Below are 23,568 nucleotides of genomic sequence, written 5' to 3' on the forward strand. Positions count from 1 at the left end.
GGGTCCGTTGACATTCTGGCGCGAAAACTCCAAAGAGTTACATGGGAACTGATTAGTTTAGACTAGACATGGTACAGAATGAAATCATTTCAGTTTCTGAGAAAAGATACATTTTGTGCTGCCCTCAGCAAACATTCAAGGACAGTCACTGAAAAATGAAAGTAAGTACCTTCAGCAGATAACAGACGTCCCCTACTGGCAGAGTACGGTTAGCAGTTTACACACTCTCAGATGAACAATACAGAATACAGCTTTAGCAAGCAGGCATGATCAGCAAAACCCAAAACACATTAATGACAGGTATGCAGGCATACATGACAGTTCCCCCCCCAGTGGTTTTACAGGTCTTCTTGCATATTCAGTAGGGGGCAGCATCCAAATCTTAACCTCTTTCCCCCCTCCTTTCCCCCATCCCTACTTTATTTACAGGTACATCTACATAATGGGGATCCAGGAAAGAAACGAGAAGTTATTCTACAGGGTGTTGCAAGATGATATCGAGCGGTTAATGCCAATTGTTTATACACCAACTGTAGGCCTAGCGTGTACCCACTATGGACATATTTTTAGAAGGCCAAAGTAAGAACAACTTTTTAATGTATGTTTGTGAAATTATTGATGAAGACTGTTCTCACCCTGGAGTCTCAAGGACCAAGAACGATTTCTCCTTTTTTGCTTATGTTGTTTTGTAAAGCAGCTTGTAGACTGAAGACACCATTTAAACAAATGAGAAACATGCAGCCATTAATAGAAATTGTGTGGTATTCAACCAGCACTTCCTCTTGTTTCATTGATCCTTTTTCTGTCCTCAGTTCTCATTCTCTCCTCTTTCTCTCAAACTTCCTTCTCCATCTACTCCATCTTCCTTTTCCCCGATGAACCTTCCCATCCACTCCAGTTATCTTCGGTTCTCTGGCTCTCCTCTTTTATAATGTCAAATAAATAAACAAACAATTGTGCTTAATGGCTTTCAATTGACACTCCAAAATTCTAGTCTGTGTTTGCCACAGAAATGTTCTATACAGGGCTTTTTCCCAGCGGGAACGCAGTGGAACGGAGTTCCGGAACCTCTCGTGTCTGGTGGCCCCTCCCTCTTGTCTCCAGACAGAGATGAGTTCCCATGGAGGAAATGGCTGTTTTGTAAGGGGGCCCGTGTGTTTCTCCCTCATTTACCTCTTGAGAGTTCCACCACCTCTTTGCCCAGAATAAAAGCCCTGGTTCTATAATTGAACATGGGATCACTGTGCGGTTTTGCATGTGCTATCTACACCATTTCTATAATAGTTATATCCCTTTATCTATGTTGCCTTCAAACAAGTCTTATTTTTATTTCTGCAGTATGGATTACATAGTTTCCATCTTCCTTCTCCCACATGAATCTACCCATCCACTCCAGTCATCTTCAGTTCTCAGTCTCTACTCTTTCTCCCAAACTTCCTTCTCCATCTACTCCATCTTCCTTCTCCCACATAAACCTACCCATCCACTCCAGTCATTTTCAAAGGCTGTGCTTTGAGTGCTCCTGCCATTTGAGGATAGATGGATGGCAACTGGAGGTGGGCACAAACTGAAACATGAACCAAAGTTTGTCACGATCTGGGCCGTTTTTTGGTTCACGAACCGGTGGTTCGTCGGAGAGCATTTCTGACAAACCGCGGTGAACTATGACGATTTTACGGTTGGTTCATTTGAGTCATTTTTCGGTTTGTCACTGCAGACAGGCTGATGTCAATCAGTCTGTTTCCTAGGCAACGGGGGGATGGACTTTCTGCAGACCTCCTGCTGCCCCAGAGGTGACGTATTCATGGATGAAACGAACTGGTTCGCGAACCGGGCAACTTCATCCTGGTTCGTGGTTCGTGAAACGCAATGAACCACGAACTGCAATGAACCACCATTTTCCCGGTTTGTGCCGATCTCTAATGGCAACCCAAAAAAGGGCCTTTTTAGTTGTGATGCCAAAACTTTAGAACTCCCTCTTTAGGGAGATTCGTCTGTCTTCCTCTGTTGTCTTCTGCCAGTGGATGAAGACTTGTTTTCTTTGACATACCCCCAATAACTGTTATCGTTCCTTATCCCTGGCTTTGGTGTAGTGTTTGTATGTTTAGATGCTCTTACTGAATTGTTTTATATATATTTTAAAGCAGTTAGAATGGTCAGAAATATTTTGTGCCATCTACTAGCTCAGCCAGGTGGTTAAAAACGGTGCACAACCCCAAGTCCAACACAAGGCAGATTAAAAAATAATAATGAATTTACTCCTACAAAATTTAACATTTCTAGCCTTCTGTACTATTCTTAAATACGGTGTTTAACGTCTTTCTACTTTCTCTCATTATAAAGGAGGAATTTCTACCGTGGAGTTTTGTAAAATTGTGAATTTATACACTCAGAGAAATGATATGAAGAAAGAATGTGATGACAGAGTTTTTTTCTTTCTAACTGAAGTACAGTCTAGAACCTACTATTAATGTCAGTGAGAGTCAGTGTGGTATAGTGATTAGAGTATCAAATTAAGAGTGTGGGGGGGTCTCAGTTCAGATTTTCACTTCGCTATGAAGCTCGTGTTTCATCACAGACCAATCGTTTTCTTTCAGCCTGATCCTGCCTAGTTGGCTTAGTGGTAGAACATGTGCTTTGCATGCGGAAGGTCCCTGGATCAAACCCCAGCATCTCCAGTTAAAAGGATTTTGGGAAATGTTGGGAAAGATCTGGCTGGGATCTTGGAGGACTGCTGTTAATATGTAGACAGATTAGCTGGCCTAATCGGACCAATGTTCTGACATGGTGTAAGGCAGCTTCACCATGTTTGGTGTAGTAGTTACGAGCGGGGGACTCTAATCTGGAGAGCTGGGTTTGATTCCCCACTCCTCCACTTGAAGCCAGCTGGGTGAGCTTGGGCTAGTCACAGCTCTCTGGAGCTTTCTCAGCCCCACCCACCTCACAGGGTGTTTGTTGTGGGGATAATAATAACATACTTTGTAAACCACTCTGAGTGGGCATTAAGTTGTCCTGAAGGGCAGTATATAAATCAGATGTTGTTGCTGTTGTTATTATATTCCTGGTCTGTTGTGAGGGTAAAATGAGGAAGAGTAGAGTCCATGTAAACTGCCTGAGCTCCTTGGTGGGAAAATGTTATAAATTGCAATAACAGTTCGTACTGTTAGCGTATAGAGTGTGGTTCAGCTTTATTTCACGTGGCAGAGTTAAGATTGTTTGACTAGCCGGTGGTATTAAAATTAGATGAATTTTGTATTTTCTAACTCCATAAGCTTTTAATAATATGTTTTACTTTAGAATCCCCCCCCCCGATATTCCAGTTACGTCTCACGTTCATTGTCCCTCTTCTTAAAAAAAAATTATATGCCATTCTAAAAAAATGATTTCTTAAGATTTTGTGCCATTTCCCCTAGAGATGATGTAAAATAATAAAATGTCAATGTGCTTTTTTTTTGTTCTGTTTTTTAACAGGGGATTGTTCATCGCCATAACTGACAGGGGCCATGTTAGATCGATTATAGGTAACTGGCCAGAAAATGATGTAAAGGTACTGATGCTGCATGAATCCCCTCCCTTTATGTGTTTTACCCTTAAAGACAGGCTGGATTCTTTAGGGACAGATTACAGATGAATAAAACTGAGGGAGCATCCTTCCATCCTGAGGTTTATACTGTAAAACAACCCATTAGTACCTTGTGTAAGTCACCTCATCCTGTGTCCTGGCTGACTTGTACTTTGCTTCTGGGTAGAGATGGGCAGAAACCAAAGTCTATCATCAACCAGGCTGGTTTTTGGTTCACGAACCGGCGGTTTGTCAGCACTAATTTCTGATGAAGCAGAACGAACCACCATGATTTTTAGAGTGGTTCATACAGTTCGCTTTTTGGTTTGTCACTGCAGACAGCCTGGCGCCAATCAATCTGTTGCCTAGGCTGTGTGTGGGGGGAGCTTTCTGCAAATCTTCTGAAGCCCCGTAAGTGATGAACCGAATGAACCAGTTTGTGAACTGGGCAAGTTCATGGCAATTCGTGGTTTGTGAAACACAACGAACCACGAACTGCAACAAACCACCATTTTCCCTCTACTTCTGGGTTTTTGAGGACCTAAGTCCACATTATGCAATCCTCACATCGCGCCTGAGTCTGCCACAAGGACTTTCTACCAGACATGTGCTGTGAGTTTCCCACCAGGAGCTCAATTGCAAGTAGTAAAGGGACCCAATTTGGGTCAGGACTGAACTGCTCAGGAAGATGGGCCTTAAGTCTTTTTCCTGTTTTCTGACTTGAAATGGCCCCAGAGGGCACATGCACCCCATTGACAAGGTTTTCTTACAGCTAGACTACATGATAACATGTTTCCGAGTCCACCAAGGGGCACAGTGCCATTTTAGAGCTTAACTTTTTAAAATGTCACAGGCTCGATCCTGCTGGGGAGCTGCAGTGCGGGGCAATGAGGGGATTCCCTTGTGCCAAAATGGCCTTAAAATGGTGCTATGGGGGAATAGCCCTTTAGCCCCAACAGGAGTGAGACCCTGTGACATTTTTATAATTGAACAAACAAGCTTTAAAATGATGGTGCGTCCCTTTGAAGAACTCGTGGGCACAGTTATCCCTAGTTTGGCCCCAAATCCCAAAAGCGCAAGTGAATTTCAGGGGAAGACAAAGGCAACAGAGGGGCGTTTTTTGGTTATATATTTTATTTTAAAACAATTAAGGGATATAGAAGAGGAAAAAAAGAGGGACGGGGAACAAAAGTTACAGTAAAAAGAAAATTAAATATACACATTACAAGGACTATCAAAATAAATAACTATACTCAAGAGTATATCCTCTCTCCATCTTGATAAACCTCATTATTCGATTGCTAAAATATTTAACACTAGCAACGGAGCCAGTTTTTAAAAAAAAAAAAACGGGCCCTAGGAAATGGCGTGGCCTCCAGAGGGACAGACTGGCTCATTTGGCCTTCTCACCATTGCACCGGCTTCCACAGGGACAGGTTGGCTTGCCTGGACTTCCAGTCACTGTGCCAGCCTCCAGAGGGATAGGCCGGCTCACTTGGCCATCCTTCTGCTGCACTGGCCTCGGGAGGGGCAAGCCGGCTCACCTGGGTGTTCTGCCATGTCGCTGGCCTCTGGAGGGAGGGGCCAGCTCGCCTGGCTGTCCCGCTGCCACAGCGCCTTCTGGAGGCCATACTGGCCATGACGCACTTTCTATCCTGGTGCTCCTGCGCAGGCACACCAGGATAAAATGTGTGTCGTTGGCAACACGGTTTGCCTTTTATTTTTAAGGATTATATATTAAAATACTTTTGCAACAACATGTCTATACTTTATGATTTCTGATTCTGAAAAAAACAACAGTACATTTAAAAATATTTCCAAAAGGTGTGATAAAGTCAGTGGAATTTTGAATGGTATTCATTGAGCTTTGATTTTGTCAGTCCCACGTACAAATTTTCCCATTTTCTTGTACCCTTTTAAGGCTGTGGTGGTCACTGACGGAGAGAGGATATTGGGCCTTGGTGATCTGGGTGTGTACGGCATGGGCATCCCTGTCGGTAAACTCTGCCTGTACACAGCATGCGCCGGCATACGACCCGATAAGTGCCTCCCTGTTTGCATCGACGTTGGAACCGACAATCAGGTCAGTGAAAACATTAAGCGTCTGCTTATCCAAAAACATTATCGTACTCTTCAGTGGTGCTAATGTTTGCTGACCCAAGAAGCATTGTTTTCAGCTGAGATCTAAGATTCGCACTCGGTCAGAGAACTTGCTGAATCAATTGCTTTGTAAACATAAAGGTGCACACCGTCCAGGACCACAGCTGCTTGTGCTAGATTTTTCTAACTGGTTGAATCCTACCGCTGAATATGCTTCAGATCAGTGGTCTTGGTCTCATGTTTAGAAAAAGGAAGTAGCATGTCAGCCATAACAATACATGTAAAAAGCACATGAGGTGTAAGATGCAGTGTTGTATAGTGGTTAGAGCACCTGAATAGTATCTGGGAGACCCAGCGATGGATCCCCACTCAGCCATGGCAGCTCACTGGGTGACCTTGGGCTAGTCATGTGCTCTGTATAGCCTACCTGACTAGGTTGTTGTCATAAGGATAAAATAATAGGAGAGAAAGATGAAATGGTAAGCTGCTTTGGTTCCTCATTGGTGCGAAAAGAGGGGTGAAATATCTAAAGAAAATGACAGTGATCTCTGTGGTTGTGGAGGTTTGGGAAAAGGCTGTGGGAATAACTGCAGCGTGTAACGGGATCTATGTGCACTCACTGGTTCACTTATTCGTTCCTCCTTGTGGGCATGCATAACCGAGAGCTTTAGGGACATTTTCGAGTATGGTTTTCAGCAGTAGGGCTTCTTATGTGAACTGGCTCTTGAACCTAATAGAGGGACTTAACCTCATTCATACACTGCTTTTCCTAGAGCTAAGCTACAAGTGACACCAGACACGTGCTTTTTAACATGTTGGGGACGTAGTTTTATCTGGGAACTGTAGTTTTCAAAGACAGAGCTGCGCGGGATTGTTGGGAGAGAGGAACTTTGCAGGGGAGGGGAGGGGAAGGAAGAGCTGGTAGCTCATTTCTCTGTTGAGATTGCGAGAAAGCAATTGCAAAGTTCCTCTCCTCCAGCAATCCTGTGTGGATCTGACTTTGAAAACTACAGTTCCCAGGTAAAATTGCGTCCCCAACAGGTTAAAAAACACGTGTCTGGCATCACTTGTAGCTTTGCTCTTAGAAGGAGATCAGAGCAATGTACGTGGTACCCCTTTCCTCCATTTTGTCCTTCCAGCAGCCCTTTGAATTAGGTTAGGGTGAAGAAGAACGATTGTCCCAGTTGGCTTAATTTGCAGAGCAGATTTGAACTCAAGTCATAGGCTGATTCCGCACACGTTGAATAATGCACTTTCAATGCACGTTATCAATCGTTTGAGGTGGATATTTTGTTCCACACACAAAAAAATCCGTTCCAAATGATCTATAAAGAAGATTGGAAGTGCATTATCCATCGTGTGCGGAATCACTCATAGCTGGAGATTGTAACCACTACACCACACAGTCTCCCTAGTCATCTCAGAGATGTTTGTTATGCAGGTACTTTCTTTCACTGGTGGGTTTGCACTTTGTGGCACTGCGAGCTCTGGATTGTGTAGGTTTGATTGATAAAAGTACACAGAAGGGCTGGCCCTTTGCTTCTGACAACAGTTTCTACCACCCTGCCCTTCAGTAGAGTCTTAAAGCATAATTTATTAATGTTTTCTGCTATGATAAAAGCTGCTTGAGAGCTGCTGCAAACTTCCTCGTTGTATTGTCGAAGGCTTTCACGGCCGGAGAACGATGGTTGTTGTGGGTTTTCCGGGCTGTATTGCCGTGGTCTTGGCATTGCAGTTCCTGACGTTTCGCCAGCAGCTGTGGCTGGCATCTTCAGAGGTGTAGCACCAAAAGACAGAGATCTCTCAGTGTCACCGACACTGAGAGATCTCTGTCTTTTGGTGCTACACCTCTGAAGATGCCAGCCACAGCTGCTGGCGAAACGTCAGGAACTGCAATGCCAAGACCACGGCAATACAGCCCGGAAAACCCACAACAACCAAACTTCCTCGTTCTCTGGAAAGGACAAGAAATGTCGATTATAGTTTGGTATGCCATGTATCAATCGAACCGCTTTCTTTTTGTGTTTTTTTTCCTCTTAGACGCTCCTGCAAGATCCATTTTATATGGGGCTGTACCAGAAACGAGACCGCTCACAGCTTTATGATGACCTCATCGATGAGTTCATGGAAGCCATTATAGACCGGTATAAATTCTGAATTTATTTCTTTACTTTATACTCTGCTTTTCTCACTTCCTCAAGTCAGACTACACACTGTAAATCAATGCAGTCAATATGATGATACATCTAAGTAATGTAGTAGAACTAGTAATTGCAGAATTTTGAAATGGAGCTGTCATCCAAACAAATCCTAAGTACCACATTATTAGAATAATGTACCACAGAATATGCCATGAGCCCTGTGGCGCAGAGTGGTAAGTGGCAGTACCGCAGCCCAAGCTCTGCTCACGACCTGAGTTCGATCCTGGCGGAAGCTGGGTTCACATAGCCGGCTCAAGGTTGACTCAGCCTTCCATCCTTCCAAGGTCGGTAAAATGAGTACCCAGTTTCCTGGGGGTAAAGTGTAGATGACTGGGGAAGGCAATGGCAAACCACCCCGTAAAAAGTCTGCCAAGAAAACGTCATGATGCGACATCCCCCCATGGGTCAGTAATGTCTCGGTGTTTGCACAGGGGACTACCTTTACCTTTTTACCACATGATTAGAAACACAGTGCATTTTCCTGGACCAGTATATGTTATGATGTAGCCCTATTCCCTTTATAAAAATATCTTCCTAACCAGTCAGTTTCACATAGTATGCAAAATGCCAAGAGTGTGGGAACCTTCCTGACTTTCTCAGGTATGCCAGAAAAAAAATGTGCCAAGTATTTTGTAGAAACAAAACAAGTAAGTTTTTTTTAAAAAATATCAGGCTTTCCTTGTGGCTGACCATATTTCAAGAAATAGAAGTGTGTAACTTGCAGTAATATAATAATACTGCTTGTTATTGTTTAAAGCACTTTCCATGAGTGCTGAGCATTTTATAGTTTATATAGTATAGTATATCTCTCACCTTTGCAACATCCCTGTAGAGAGTTCTCGTTTTGTAAAAAGGGTGTGAATGTGTATAGGGAAAATGGCATGCCTTAGTTGACCCTTTGAGGGCCAAATTACAAGTGACAAGTGACACTTGAATGGCAAGTGTATTCCTCCCTATTCACTTGCCCTCCACTTGCTCTCCACTCAGTCCACTTGCCGTTCAAGTGTCATTCGTCACTTGTAGCTTGGCCCTGAGTTTGCAACTGGGCTGTGATTTGAACTACATCAGTGAACAGTTCTGCTGATGTACCTGTCTCTCAGAGAGCTCAGGGCACACCACTTTATCCTCACAACAGCCCTGTGAGGTAGATAGGGCTAAGTCTGGTTGCAGGACACAGCAGAGTTTGGAACCTGGGTTTCCCCAGTCCTGCTCTGTCACGCTGTCTACCACTTCATACTGGCTTCTGGCCACACTGGCTACTGAATGGCTGCAGAAGAATGTCTAAAGATGTATCCTGCCTGTTAAAAGAATAATAAATGTGAATAAACCGTGCCTTCTTTTTAAAATGACAGGATCAAAAAGAAAAGGAGAAGGCTTGGGGCAAAACTTCACAGTGGGCCTAAAGACAAGAGGCGTTAGGCAGGATTTACTTATTTACTTCATTTATACCCCACTTTGGGACCCGAAAATGGCTTATGACAGTCTCTCTTTCTTCTGCGCTTTATCTTCATTACAGCCCTGTGAGTAGTTTTAAGATGAGTGTGTGTGACTCACCCAGGTCACCCGGTGAGCTTCCATGACAGAGCGAGTATTCGAACCTGGGTCTCCCCACTCCTAGTCTGACACTCTAGTCGCTACACTACGTTGGCTGTTGGTAGGAAATGAAGACATGGAAGGAGCACAGAAGGGCCTAGGATCCCAGGGGTCGCAGTCTAGGTCAAGGGGACTCCAAAGCCTGTGGGCACTTCTGGTATTTTGAGGTTGGGTGTGAGTGGTGCTACCATAGGGGACAGTTTCAAAATGACCGTCATGGGGCCAATTGCAAAATATTTGGAAGTTGCGGTGGAGACAGCTGCTACTGTAGCCTGAAAGGTGATGCAGCTTGGGTCCTTCTTAAGCACCTCCTGCTTTGTTGAGGTGGAGGAAAGCCAGGAATTAATCTTTTCTTTGGGGAAGACGTACTTTGTCAAAGAAGCAGGTGGGCCCCAGGAATAGATAGGCACCATGTTCTATATTGCAATTCTGCCTGTTTTGAGTTCTTCTGTTTCTGTATTATTGTGATCTGACAACGCTGTGTGTAGACAGGGAGGTCCCAGAACCCAGCTCCAGTTCCAGCTTGTGTCGAGGTAGCGGGTAGATGTGCAAGAAAGCACGTCTGAAGCATCAGAGTAAAGAGAAATGAATGATCCTTGGCAATATGGAAGTTTCACATACTACTTTTCGTCTTCTGCCCTCTAGGTATGGCCAAAGCACACTCATTCAATTTGAAGACTTTGGAAACCACAACGCTTTCCGCTTTTTGAGGAAGTACAGGGAGAAATATTGCACCTTCAATGACGACATACAAGGTGAACAGTGCCCCTTGATCTTGTGCAAGACTCCCGGTGTGATCTGGAGGAGTTAGCCGTGTTAGTCTGTAGTCGCAAAATAGTAAAGAGTCCAGTAGCACCTTTAAGACTAACTTTATTGTAGCATAAGCTTTCGAGAACCACAGCTCTCTTTGTCAGATGCATCTAACGAAGAGAACTGTGATTCTGGAAAGCTTATGCTAAAATAAAGTTAGTTAGTCTTAAAGGTACTACTGGACTCTTTACTATGGTGTGATGTGGTTAGACTCGGCAGTGTTTTTTCTTTTGGCTCAATTCAGCCCTTCTCAGAGAGGTTTGTTTTCTTTCGAAGGAACGGCTGCCGTGGCCTTAGCTGGTTTGCTGGCAGCGCAGAAGGTTATTGGGAAACCACTCACAGAACACCGGATTTTGTTCCTTGGCGCGGGAGAGGTACGTGACGCCACTAACAGGAATGCACCGTCTCTCTGCTGCCTATAAAATTGGGATAATTATTCATTTTCCTCCTAATAAATGTGTTGAGGGGTTGTTTTGTACCCCCAGAGGCCAGAAATATGTATCTTCTGCCCATGTGCAAAAAGGGAAGGGGGGAAAGCTGCAAAGAGATAATCTAAGTCAGGGGTCTCCATCTTGGTTCCTGTGAGTGCTGTGGGTTCGTCTTCATCTTTTTTTAATCTTTAATGTAACTCAGAGATTTGACAGATGCAGACTTTTGTAACACAGCCTAAAACAGCTAACAATACACAGTTCAGAGAGAGAAAAATCATCAAAATAATGTGAAATCCCACTGGAAGAGCAACTTCTGAGTGACAGAAGCCCCAGTGAGAAAATTTCCCAAACTCTGTGCATTGAACTAGGCAACGAGAGATGATGAAACCCCAAGCGACTAACAGAAGGAAAGGCAAATGTTTCAGTGGTGCCCTCTGACACCTTTCTTGGTGCCTGCTAAGTGTTCATAGGATGTGGGCGAAGCCAAATGGGGCTTTTGCCCAGCAAGGCTTCTGATTGGCCATTGGTGTTCTGTTTGGCCTAACGTATTTTTAAAAAGTTGATTCAGCAGTAGCTGCCAACACGACAGAAGGATGTTCAGGACTGAAGAAAAGCATGCTGTAGGCAAGAAAACAGGAAATGTTGAAGAGTTACTTCTATAGTAATGCATGATCTAATTCCCTGACCTTTTATGGTTGGCTCTGCCCTGCGTAGCCATTTTGTAGTTGTGCCCATCACCCTATGTCAGAATTCCAGAGGTGATCACATGATGAGAAAGGTTTAGGACCTCTGGTCTATGGTGTGTACTAGCAAGAGCTGTCATTTTCAACCTGTTAGTCGATTTGATTTTATCAACCTTTATTGGCGTATAACAAAGAGAACAGGATGGCACAGAGAAAAAAGAAGAAAATATAATATAAAACAGTTGAGTGATATCAGCAGTTATTTCTGAAACTTCGCTTGGCGCAGCTTTATAGCAAGTTGTAAAAACTTTGCTACCTTCTCAGTTATATCGGAAGAGAAATCATTTAAAGGACAGTAAATCTTTTGGGAATCAGAAGAACTTGTTATATTAGCTAAAATAGAGCTTAAATATTTAAAACAAATATCGGCATAAAAAGGACAATAGAAAAGAACGAGTGGAATCGTCTCGATGTAGCTGACAACCTGTTATTCAAGTTACGCTTCTCCTGGCCATATGTGCACTTTGAAGGATTCTTTGGCAAGGTGCAAGAATTTGGCAATCCAAGAATTTTGTCATTACACTTCTGGCTTTCTTGGCAAAGTGAGAGCTATTAGCACTCTTGGGTCCAGTGCCAGGTTTGGGGGCCCAACCTCATAGCTCCCTGGAACTGACCATGAACATATATAAGGGAAAGGATTATATGGGACGTGGTCCAGCTGCCTCCATCTCCTTCTGGCAATTTGTTCAGCCCTCCTCCCACATGATCGACATCTCACTGATGTTCCTTTTAGCAAGAAAGGAGCCCTTGTTTCCCATTCCCCAGGGCTTACTTGGATGAGACGGTGCTTCTGACATGACCAGCACCTGCTTCTCCCATTGGAAAATGACAGGTTGGCGTATTGGCCTTGGCAGCAGCATAGTAACTTCTGGCTTTCTCTCCTATTGCACAGTAGAAGGAGCCCTACTTAGGAACTGAAAAGGGGCCCTGCCAGTTCTACTGACACTGGAGAATCTCCAGTTAAGCCTCTTCCAGAGAATAATATTATCACCAAGCACTCCAGTTTCTGGGCAGCCTAGCTGGGGGATAATCATGCCAAGAGATGGGCATGAACCAAAATACGAACCAAAGTTCGGCACGAGCCAAGCTGGTTCGTGGTTCACGAACCAGCAGTTCATCAGAGCCCATTTCTGACAAACCACCATGAACTTTAGGGCAGTTCATTTGGTTCATTTTTCAGTTCGTCACTGCAGATAGCTTGGCACTGATCAATCAGTTTCCTAGGTAAGGGGGGATGGGCATTCTGTAGACCTTCTGCTAACCCGGAAGTGATGATTTGCTGGCTCAGAAGTGACGTTTTCTGAAACCAAACAAACCGGGGCACGTTCGTGAAAGTTTGTGGTTCATGGTTCATGAAACGTGATGAACCACGAACCGCATGGTTCATGCCATCTCTAATCGTGATGTATACACCTCACCTCACCTCGTGATGCATACAGTCCTCACGCGAGACTTTCCACTGAAGAATGCACATTGAGGCATTGCCGGTTTTGAAAGCGTTGTCACAACCCGCATTCATGTGAAAAGCTGACGCAGGCATTGGCTCCGTAGATGCGCTATCCGTTCACTGATGGTTGTATCCTGTAAGCTGAGTGCTACTCGTGCTGTGCCTTTTTGACCTTGCAACCTGAGTAATTAGGGCTGCTGGTATTCGTTGTTCACTTTAGCGGATCGATCAGTGACGACCAAATTGAAGAGGTAGAGCCACATTTTAATTATAGATACGTGTTAAAGGCAAACTCGTTCCATTTTGAGATTAAGGTGGATCTGGGATGTCAGAGTAAGGGGAATGAAAGATGTTCATTAAGAGCAGAACTACAAGTGACGCCTGACACAGGTTGGACACTTGTCAGCTTCCCTCAAGTTTTGATGGGAAACGTAGGCATCCTGGTCTCGCAGCTTCGCTCTCCGACTGCCGTCCACTGAACTTTTCAACTGTCACTTGTCCAACATTCCGCCAAGCTGCCTACGTTTCCCATCAAAACTTGAGGGAAGCTGACAAGTGTCCAACCTGTGTCTTTCGACACTTGTAGTTCCGCTCTAAGTTGGAAGTCATCTCCCAAAGATTTTAAGATTTTAATAACGAACAAATCTATTTCATTTTAATAGATGGATTCAGTGGTTTTTCAAACCTTTTACTTTAAGGGAACTTTTCCCACATCCATTGGTCTGCCCCTGCGCCTTCACCTTCTGGGAATTATTTAGGTTATGCGCTTAGTTTACTTTTGGTGTTGACGAAACCTTTTGGGACTCGTGCATACCAACACATGAATTACAAACAAGCCAACAGAGCTTCAAACGTTACCAAGGACAATGGGATCTTTCATCTCATCTGTTGTTATTGATCTACTTGTCAACCAATCACTGACAGACTTGGCAAGGTATCCCTGGTATACCATTTGAAAACCACCGGATTAATATTTCCCCAAATGATTGATCGGCTAGAACGTCTTCTGTTGATTGACAGTTCCAAAATACTATTTTATTTATTTATGTCATTTATAGTCTGCCTTTCTCACTGAGACTTAAGGCAGATTACACAGTGTAAGAGTAGTACAATCAGTGTCAAGGACATTTCCGTACAGTGTCAAGGACATTTCCATAAACAACGCTGTGGGGTAAATAAATACAAGTTTACAAAGACATAAATACAAGTTTACAAAGACATAAATGCAAGTTTACAAAGACATAGCATTAGCAAGAATGCAGTACAGAGTTGAAGAAATGCTGAAACAGAACATAAGCAATACTAGGACTGACATTAGACAACATGAAGCACAGGTAGTATATAGCAGTACATATTTAAAGCAGCAGATAATATGTAAGGCAACCTAGTGGTGAAGTCTATGGTCCCTAATTCGTTAGCGAAGCATCTGAGACCCCATCCCTACAACTTTTCAAGTGTCCATCCTGTCTCTCAGGCAGCCCTTGGAATTGCCAATCTCATAATCATGGCTATGGTGGAAGGGGGTCTTTCCATGGAAGAAGCTCATAAGAAGATCTGGATGTTTGACAAATTTGGCTTATTGGTTCAGGTGAGGCTCTGTGTTGGGTTTGGAAGGATGGGATATATTTCCCTATGCCTCTTCTGACGATCAGGAGTTCTTTGCTTTAAAACTTTCAGGGCCGGGAACAAAAAGTGGATGCCAACCAAGAACCCTTCAGTCATCCAGCCCCGGACCAAATGCCGAAGACCTTCTTAGATGCAGTGAATGTTCTTCAACCTTCTGCCATCATTGGTGAGGTTTTTTTGATGGATTATGCACCAAGTTATTATTCTGCTACCAATGGCCTATGGTTTGGGGCATTTTACATGATTTTCACCATGTTTCTTGTTTTAGGGTCATGACCCTCGACCCTGGTTCTGTGAGTTTTGAGGGGGTTTCCGTGATTTTTGTAGTTTTTTGAGTTTTCAGGTCATGACTGAAGGTTTGGGGCATTTTTCATGCTCTTTTGAGTTTCTGTGGCCTGGCTGCAGTCCTGTGAAGTGTTGGGCATACAGTCTACTCCCATGGGCAGCCATGCAGTTACTAAGCATCAGATCTGTAACATTTGTGTTGCCGCCTATGCCTGGCCCCCGTGTCTGCCTGCACTGCCCATTGGAGTGGGTGCTCCATGGACACGGTCGGAGCACTAGGATATGGGAGTGTTTTGAGAGAGTTATGCTAGGCCATTCCTTTAAAATGTGCCATGCTTTTTCTCCTGGTGAGAGTACATGCCGGACAGGGGTATAATGGAGGACTGATTGATACCGATAAGTACAGCATTCAGTTGCATCCATGGAGGATGGATTCACCCACTTAAGTATATGAATGAACCATCCCACAGCTGTGAAAGTTCACTCTGTGCTTTTACATCTCATCACATGACTTAAAGCAGGATGGAATTGGCTGATACACTTAGCTATGGAGAAACTGTCAGCACAATCCCAGGCAGAGTTTTCACCTTTCTAAGCCCATGTACAACTCTGTTTAGGACAATGCTGAGAGCTGTGTGCACGCATGAGTGAACCAGACCTTGACCACTTGGCTGATTGAATATGTTCATTTATTGTGGGTCTGCTTGCAAGTGATGGCTGATTGGCTGCTGTTCAGGGCTGGATCTACGGGTAGCAGGGGGCGGGGTCGCCTGCTCCCAGCGCTGATTAAGAGGGGGCGCCGGGCGCAGCTGTCAACTGGGAGCGTGCGCTATGCTGGCGGCTGAGTGGGAGGGCTGCCCACATGCCGCCCTGGCCGCCTGCCGCACCGATGGCTGTGTGGCAGGTGGCCGGGATGGCGCACGGGGCAACTGAGTGGGACGACTGAGAGGCCACTCGCACCCCGCTCCGGGGTGCAGAATTGTGGGTGCGCTCCTGGGGGCGGCGTGCCCTGCATGACGACATCATTGCGCAGTGACATCATCGCGCAGTCCGAGTGCATGTGCTAGTGGTCAAGGGAGCGGCAACAGCCTTGGAGCTGCCCCTGGGGCCAGCGAGCCTCACTACGGCCCTGCTGCTTTTCACAACGGCCGAGCTGTTCTTTGCTGTTGAAGTCAAACTGTGTCTGCTCTTATATGAATTGACAGTGCTAGTAAACAAGGATGAGGCATGAAGATATTTCCTCAGGACCCCATGAATACTTTTTATCAAAAAGTCTTTTTTTTTCTTAAACTCTTCCAATCCATTCCAGGAGTCGCAGGTGCTGGCCGGCTCTTTTCCCATGACGTGATCCAAGCAATGGGCTCCATCAATCAGAGACCAATCATATTTGCACTGAGTAACCCTACTGCAAAAGCTGAATGCACTGCCGAGGATGCATACACGTTAACAGAGGTAAGTAATGTGTGTATTACAACTTCTCCCATGGCTGGCTCCACATTGAAGCAAGGTAAGCTGCTGGAAGCTTGGTTCGTGGATTTGGGAGGGCTTCTTCCTCTGCTGCTGCCCCATTCAAGATCTGGATTGGGTAATACCCAGGGCTTTTTTTCAGCTGGAATGCGGTGGAACAGAGTTCCGGAACCTCTTGAAAATCGTCACATGGCTGGTGGCCCCGCCCCCTGATCTCCAGACAGAGGGGAGTTGAGAATGCCCTCCGCGCTGCCAAGCCATGTGACGATTTTCTCTGAGGGCAACCCACTGAGTTCCACCACCTCTTTTCCCAGAAAAAAAAGCCCTGGTAATATCCCTTCCCTTTTTGGACTGGATCTTGCTTTCTCTGTACCCCATGAGAAACTGGGACCTGTGACTTCTCTTTCCTCATCCATTCTGTGTAATAACCACATCCGTTCCAGCCCCTCTATAAGGACTCATGTCTGAATGATTTACTATGGCTCTTTCTCTCTGTTAAATAGAAAAGAGTCCAGTAGGACCTTTAAGAATAACCAACTTTACCGTAGCATAAGCTTTCGAGAACCACAACTCTCTTCGTCAGATGCATGGATGCAGGGCATTTGGGGGCTTTCCCCTCGTTTGCCAGTTTTGTAATTTGTGTGAACCCTGTCTATAGGACACTGCTGGCTCTTCCCCTCAGCTGAGTCCCATAGCCGCGACATGGTGGCAGGAGTGGGACTTTCTCCTCTTGTCTGTTTTGTAACTTGTGTGCTGTTTGGAAAGGTTCTCGAAAGCTTATGCTATGGTAAAATTGGTTAGTCTTAAAGGTACCAAAAGAGTTTATTGTCTATAGCTATAGGCCGTCACAAATTTTCCAAACATCAACTAATAAACAGTTAAATCCAGTATCACAGTTTGAAAAGGTTAATTAAAATTAATTAAAACAGTACAGTATACCACAGTATCCCAGGAATCACGAAACAGCCTCATTCAATACCCACCTTAGATCTTATCTTTTTGGCTGCAAGTGCAAACAGAGAGACTCTGTAGGACACATGGTTATCAGTGTCAGATAACAAAAACACAATCTTCTCGATTTCAGAATATGTGTTTGTGGCTGATAGGATTCTGGCCAAGAATTTAGCTCTGGGTACACTATATAATGGACAATAAAGTAGGTAGTGGGAAAGGTTCTCCACTGTAGGTAATCCACAAATGCAGGTGTGATGTTCCATAGGGGTGTGAGAATAACGCCCTGCCAAGAGAGCCGTTTGCATCAACTGAAAGCGCAGAGCAGCGAAAGAGACTCTGAGGTTATAATGAGAAATACTGGCTAGGTAGGGAGCTCTTAAGTGATCAAATTTGATTAGTTTATACCAAGGAGCTGCCTTAGATTTTAATATTGATAGCCAGACCATCACTGCATCTGACTTGTAAATCCACTTAAAGGTGCTACTGGACTCTTTTCTATTTTGCCACTACAGACTAACACGGCTAACTTCTCTGGATCTATGACCATGGAAAGCTCTGTCTGTTAAGACTCCCTACTTCCATTTATGACTTTGAAGTGGATCCTAATTCCCTAAAGTTTGTGCTGTAGTAAACGGTCTTAAGACTCATGCTTATTTCCACTGCAAGATACTGTGCAGGTCAATTTTGGAACCTATGTGGTAGGTTCCTTTGAGAGACAGTGACTGGCTTGAGGGAGAGGGGCTTTGAACTCGAGTCCCTCCACTCCTAGTTTGACATTTTGGCCAATACACCACACTGGCTGTCAATTCATGCAGCACACAGTCTTGCAAAGTTTGCTTGCAGTGGGTATACTTGCGGAACTGACTTCTGAAGTTATTTTCACACCCCTATGGAACATCACACCTGCATTTTCTCCTTTTCCCATTTAACAGGGGCGTTGCCTGTTCGCAAGCGGCAGTCCGTTTGAGCCGGTGAAGCTGAGCGACGGGCGAGTCTTTAGACCAGGCCAAGGAAACAATGCTTACATATTTCCAGGTAAAATCCACCTTATTTCTTTCTTACCACTCTAAGACTACGCAATTGAGAACTGTTTCAGCCTGCAAGAAGCCAAAAGCCTCCTTCGATGGAGGTGCCTTTTGGCAGCTCCGAGTACAAAGCAAGAAACATTTTGCCTCCAAACAGCAACTCAGTTAGTGAATTTGTGTTTTTAATCCCATACGATCATTTATATATAGCCGCGGCACTAAAAAGACATAATGTGGACATAGGCCAGTTGGTAGAGTGTTTGTTTTGTGAGACCTCTGCTCATCCCCTTGTTCTGTTAACATCTAGCAGTTGGCAACTTGGCCCCACGAGTTGCTGTTATTGTTGGGTCGTGCAGTGTGTGTGCTGCTGCTTTGCACTGCTGCTGTCTATTGATGTATTATCTGGTTTTTAAGCTAATATGTTTATGCTATATTATATATTTTGTATTCTGCTCTGAGCCTGTTCTCAGCATCCTTAACCTCCAGTCGGGAGGGTGGAGTACCAGGCACTTACCTTGTGTTGAGCATAAGGTCTTATTTCGTGCGCATGTGCAAAGTGCACACGTGCCCCGGAGCCAGCGTGATGATGTCACTTCCGGAAGTGACATCACTGTGTTGGTTGGGAGCACGCACGCGGCGTGTGCTCATGAGGTGTCTGCTGGTGGCAGGCAACCTCTGAGAGCGTGCCCCTTCCCGCCGATCGCTGGGCAATTGGCAGACGAGGGGGCAAATCTCCGAGAGTTTGCCCTCCACCGGCGGGCATCTGGGAACCCTAGTTCATGGGGAGAGCGGATTAAAAATACAAGAAATAAATAATAAATAGGTGCAATGCCAGTTTCAGAAGTGGTGCTGAAAGAAACCCACCAGATATAGTCTGTTCTGCCAACCCACCAGTGTCTAAATAAACTGTTTGAGGCAGCCAAAAGGGAAGTGTGGGGAGCAATGCGTGTTATCTTCTTCACAGACCCATAATGCATCTCTTGATCAAACATTTGCAGTGCTTGATCACCAGTTGTGCAGGCCTGCAATAACAATGCTTTTGACCAGGGCTTTTTTTCTGGGAAAAGAGGTGGTGGAACTCCGTGGTGGAACTCAGGATCGCACAATGACGTCACTTTGGGTCAGCTGGAACAAGGGGGGAGTTTTTGAAGTTTAAGTTGCCCTCGACGAAAATGGTCACATGGTCGGTGGCCCCACCCCCTGATCTCCAGACAGAGGGGAGTTTAGATTGCCCTCCCCTCTGTTTGAAGACCAAGGGGTGGGGCCACCGTCCATGTGACCATTTTCAAGAGGCGCTGGACATCTGTTCCACCACGTTCCTGCTGAAAAAGCTCTGCTTTTGACTACAATGGGAGTGAGGTTGTTGGGGTGGCATCCTGTTCCACAGCACACTCGTTTACGGTTTGCTCTAGAGGAACGGAGCCAAACTTCCCCTGTCTCAGAGAATTCCACATCCAAAGCTCCCAAGCAATTATTTATTTTAAAATAACAACTGCAGTGCCCCCCAGTTTGAATCATGTCCTTAGTGTGTGTATGTGTGTGTGGGGGGGGGATAGGTAGTTTTAATTTTTTCCCCTTGCACGGCTTTCCTGACCAGAAACAACCCCACAAAAGTGGCTGTTTTCCCCATTGGGTTAAATATAAAGGCTGTTTTAGGTCCGAGAAGGGTGAATTCCCTTCACTGCACTCGTGTGTTATTGTGGTTAAATGTGTTGCATTAGGATCTGAGCAAGATTTGGGTCCAGTAGCGCCTTCGAGACCAATTAGATTTTCAGGACATGAGTTTTTGAGAGTCAAAAGCTCCCTTCATCCAGTTTCAAATCCCAACTCTGTTGGGTAACCTTGAGCCAGACGCACAGTCTCAGCCTAACCTACCTCACAGAGTTGTTGTGAGGAGAAAATGAAATAGAGAAGAACGATGTAAGTCACTTTGGGTCCCCACCCGGGAGAAAGGTATAGTATAAATGAAATACATGGATAAATAAAATGGTGCTGTTCCTTTCTGAATCAGGAGCCTGTGCGACTGTTTCTTTAAAAAAGAAAAATGCTTGGAAGTTCCAGATGTGGAATTTGCTGCCTTGGGTATAGTTTAATTCCAGGTGTGCTGCCAAAGATGTAGTGTCTCCCGAACTGGGAAACAGAGTGAGTGAAGTTTCTCCAGAACTTCAGAATCTAAACATGCAGGACGTGAGATGGTATCATTACTGTGTGTGAATCTGATCTTTGTGTATATGAAAGTAGCCTTGGGGCATGTATTTCTTTCAGACTCTGTGGGCATATCTATAAAGTGGGGATAGTTGGGCCCAGGGGTCATTTTGTAGAAAAAGAGCTGGAGGAACTCATTAGCATAACTAATTAGCATATGTCACGCCCCTTAGCATCACTGGAAGTGTGGCATTCGCATAACTGATTTGCATATGCCACACCCCCTGACATCACCTATCCTGGCTGTTTTGGACCCAATCCTGGCCATTCAGTGCCGAAATTGGGCCCAAAATGGCAAAGAAGGGGCTGAACATGGCTGAAAGGGGATCAAAATGGTCAGGATTGGGCGGCGGCTGAACAGGAGAGTGATCCACCACCCATCAGAGGCCCGATCCGGGATGTTTCGGCCCCAATCCAGGACGAAACGGGCCCAAAATGGCCGAAAGTCAGGTGGGCGGGGTCACCTGACATGTGACCTCTTTGGGGAACTGCCGGAACTGCGTTCCTGTGCGTTCCCCCTCGAAATGAGCCCTGGTTAGGCCTACGGTGGAGGGGTTTTGTGAGGAAATGTGAAACTTCTATTACTCTTCTGAGGTAAAGAGTTAAGGCTAGTTTATGAAGAAACAAGAATACCTTAAGAGGGAAAAGAGGGTTTCCATGGATATTTCCGGGAGTCAGGCTGGTAGAGGTGGGTTTTTTTTGGCCATAACCTATTTAAAAGCATAATTTATTTTAGGTGTCGCTCTTGCTGTTGTTCTCAGTGGCGTTCGACATATTAGCGATAAAGTCTTCCTGGAAGCTGCAAAGGTCAGTAGTTTTATGAAGAGAATAAGGAATGCCTGATGACTGAAAGGGCTGTATTCAGGGCTTTTTTTCCTAGGAAAGGAGGTGGTGGAACTCAGTGGGTTGCCCTCGGAGAAAAGGGTCACATGGCTGGTGGCCCCACCCCCTGATCTACAGACAGAGGAGAGTTTAGGTTGCCCTCCACGCTGCCAAGCGGCGCGGAGGGCAATCTCAACTCCCCTCTGCCTGGAGATCAGGGAGCGGAGCCACCAGCCATGTGACCATTTTCAAGAGGTTCCGGAACTCCGTCCCACCGTGTTCCTGCGAAAAAAAGCCCTGGCTGTATTTATACTGCAGGGTCTTCATAAGTGAAGGTCCTTTACATACAGGTTATTAGCCCCAGCTTGTATGCTATTGGGAAGAGAAGATTTCCCCCCACGGTGTTGTGGTGCTTCCGTGCTCCTCTTGAGTTTTTCGCTCTCTTTCCTGTGATCTTTCCCAAATCTCTTTGCTGTGATGGATCGTTGTAAAACCAGTAAACAAAAAATTCCAGATCTTCCCTGTCCTGTTCACAGCAGTGCTGTTTTTTGTGCCCCAGTCCTTCCTAGTAGCCATTTACCCCCTGCCACCAGAGGACATTTTAAAAAAATCTACAATTGAATATCACGATGTTGTAACAACCTGTCAGCTTCTTGTATTTCTCAGCTTTCATTTTTTTAAAAAAAGTCCAAGATATGCCTTTCCCCTTATATCTCTGCAACAAAAGGGGCTAGAGACTTTTAAATTAAAGCTGGGAATTCAGAGAACCTGGTAGACAGATCCATCTCTCTCTCATATGCATGCACGCATGCACTCATGTGCGCACACATGCACACACTGCACTGCACTGTTTTGCTCCTGCATAATTCCATAGCTGTGTTTGCAAAGTATACATAGATTTGGAACTCCAGAGAGTGAAAAGAAAACCCTGTTCACATGTTCCAGTGAACTCGCATACATTCTATGAGGACATGCGTAAACTTGTTTGGAAGAAATAGCCAATGTGCGTTCACTTTACAAATGAAACAAAGGACCAGTACCTGGATACATGTGGGGTTTCAATCACACATTCAGCTGTATATGCGTTGAACGTAACATAAGAATTAATGCACATATCAGTTAAAATCAGGTGTACACAGATTGTACATGGATTCACTGGAACTTGTGAACAGGGTTTCTAAGTCACCAACATTCTTATTTTATTTATTTATGTCACTTACGGTCTGCTTTTCTCACTGAGACTCAAGGCGGGTTACACAGGGTGAGATTAGTACAGTCAGTTTCAAGGACATTTCCATAAACAATGCCATGTGGTAAATAAACACAATTTTACAAAGACATAGCATTGGTAAGAATCCAATACAGAGTTGAAGAAATGCTGAAACAGAACATAAGCAATTCTAGGGCTGACATTAGACTGCGGCCGTTTCCACGTGGCTTACCTTTTTCTGGAAACTTCCGAAAAACAGCGTCTTCGTTCGCACACTGTTATCACGCGAAATCGCACGAGAAGACGCTGTCTTCCATGATAACAGCGTCTTCTCGCGTGATAACAGTGTCTTCCTGACGTGATTTCGTGCACAAAGATGCTGTTTTTCGGAAATTTTCGGAAGAAGGTAAGCCGTGTGGAAACGGCCCACATGTAGCACAAATAGCCCCTAGGGAGCACATATTTGAGACAACAGGTAATACGTAAGGCAATATAGTGGTGAAGTCTGTGGTCCCATATCCACTCAGGGAAAAACCTGAGGTGGCTCTCCCCTTCCCCCTCTGCAGATCAACCCCGAAGATAACTTGAGAGCAGAGACGTTGCACGTGGCTGCTATGGAAAGTATACTGCTGGCCGTGTCCCTGTGTGCGTTATCTCTTAAAAATATTGTTTTCTCTGCATTTAAAGACCTTGACCGCACAGCTGAGTGAGGAGGAATTATCTCAGGGAAGGTTGTACCCACGACTCAGCAACATCAGAGAGGTTTCCATTAACATTGCTGTTAAAGTAAGTGTGCATTTCAATGGGAAATGGAAAGATATCTTACTGATGTTCTTTTTCATGGTGGGGTGGGGTGGGCGTGATGTATGGTTCTTTCAGTAAGCAAATGTGCGTCCATGGAATAAGCACAAACATTTTGCTGTAGTCGTGTGAAGAGGATTTAACTAATAGCCAGGCTACCTAAAAGGGTCCTTCTGTCTAGAGAGGCAGCACCTCTGGATACTAAATGGAGGGAAGGCTGTCTGCATTATGACATGAACTGTGAGTCTCTGAAGGTCAAAACAGGCCAGACGCTGGGAAGTCTGTT

The 23,568-nt window shown here is 44.9% G+C and overlaps 1 protein-coding gene across 1 annotated transcript in view; it reads left to right on the plus strand.

Moving 5' to 3' along the window:
• The window catches only part of ME2 (malic enzyme 2), a 45,055-nt gene that overhangs the window by 15,602 nt on the left and 5,885 nt on the right, over positions 1 to 23,568 (plus strand). The window contains exons 4-15 of the mRNA XM_054986980.1: positions 430 to 579; positions 3,472 to 3,547; positions 5,484 to 5,645; positions 7,703 to 7,806; positions 10,102 to 10,211; positions 10,543 to 10,640; positions 14,362 to 14,475; positions 14,565 to 14,679; positions 16,108 to 16,250; positions 18,152 to 18,254; positions 21,186 to 21,256; positions 23,169 to 23,267. Of these exons, the coding sequence (XP_054842955.1) occupies positions 430 to 579; positions 3,472 to 3,547; positions 5,484 to 5,645; positions 7,703 to 7,806; positions 10,102 to 10,211; positions 10,543 to 10,640; positions 14,362 to 14,475; positions 14,565 to 14,679; positions 16,108 to 16,250; positions 18,152 to 18,254; positions 21,186 to 21,256; positions 23,169 to 23,267 (1,345 nt within the window). The remainder of the gene's footprint in view (positions 1 to 429; positions 580 to 3,471; positions 3,548 to 5,483; positions 5,646 to 7,702; positions 7,807 to 10,101; positions 10,212 to 10,542; positions 10,641 to 14,361; positions 14,476 to 14,564; positions 14,680 to 16,107; positions 16,251 to 18,151; positions 18,255 to 21,185; positions 21,257 to 23,168; positions 23,268 to 23,568) is intronic.

The sequence above is a fragment of the Eublepharis macularius genome, chromosome 8 (assembly GCF_028583425.1).
Source record: "Eublepharis macularius isolate TG4126 chromosome 8, MPM_Emac_v1.0, whole genome shotgun sequence".
Taxonomy (NCBI): domain Eukaryota; kingdom Metazoa; phylum Chordata; class Lepidosauria; order Squamata; family Eublepharidae; genus Eublepharis; species Eublepharis macularius.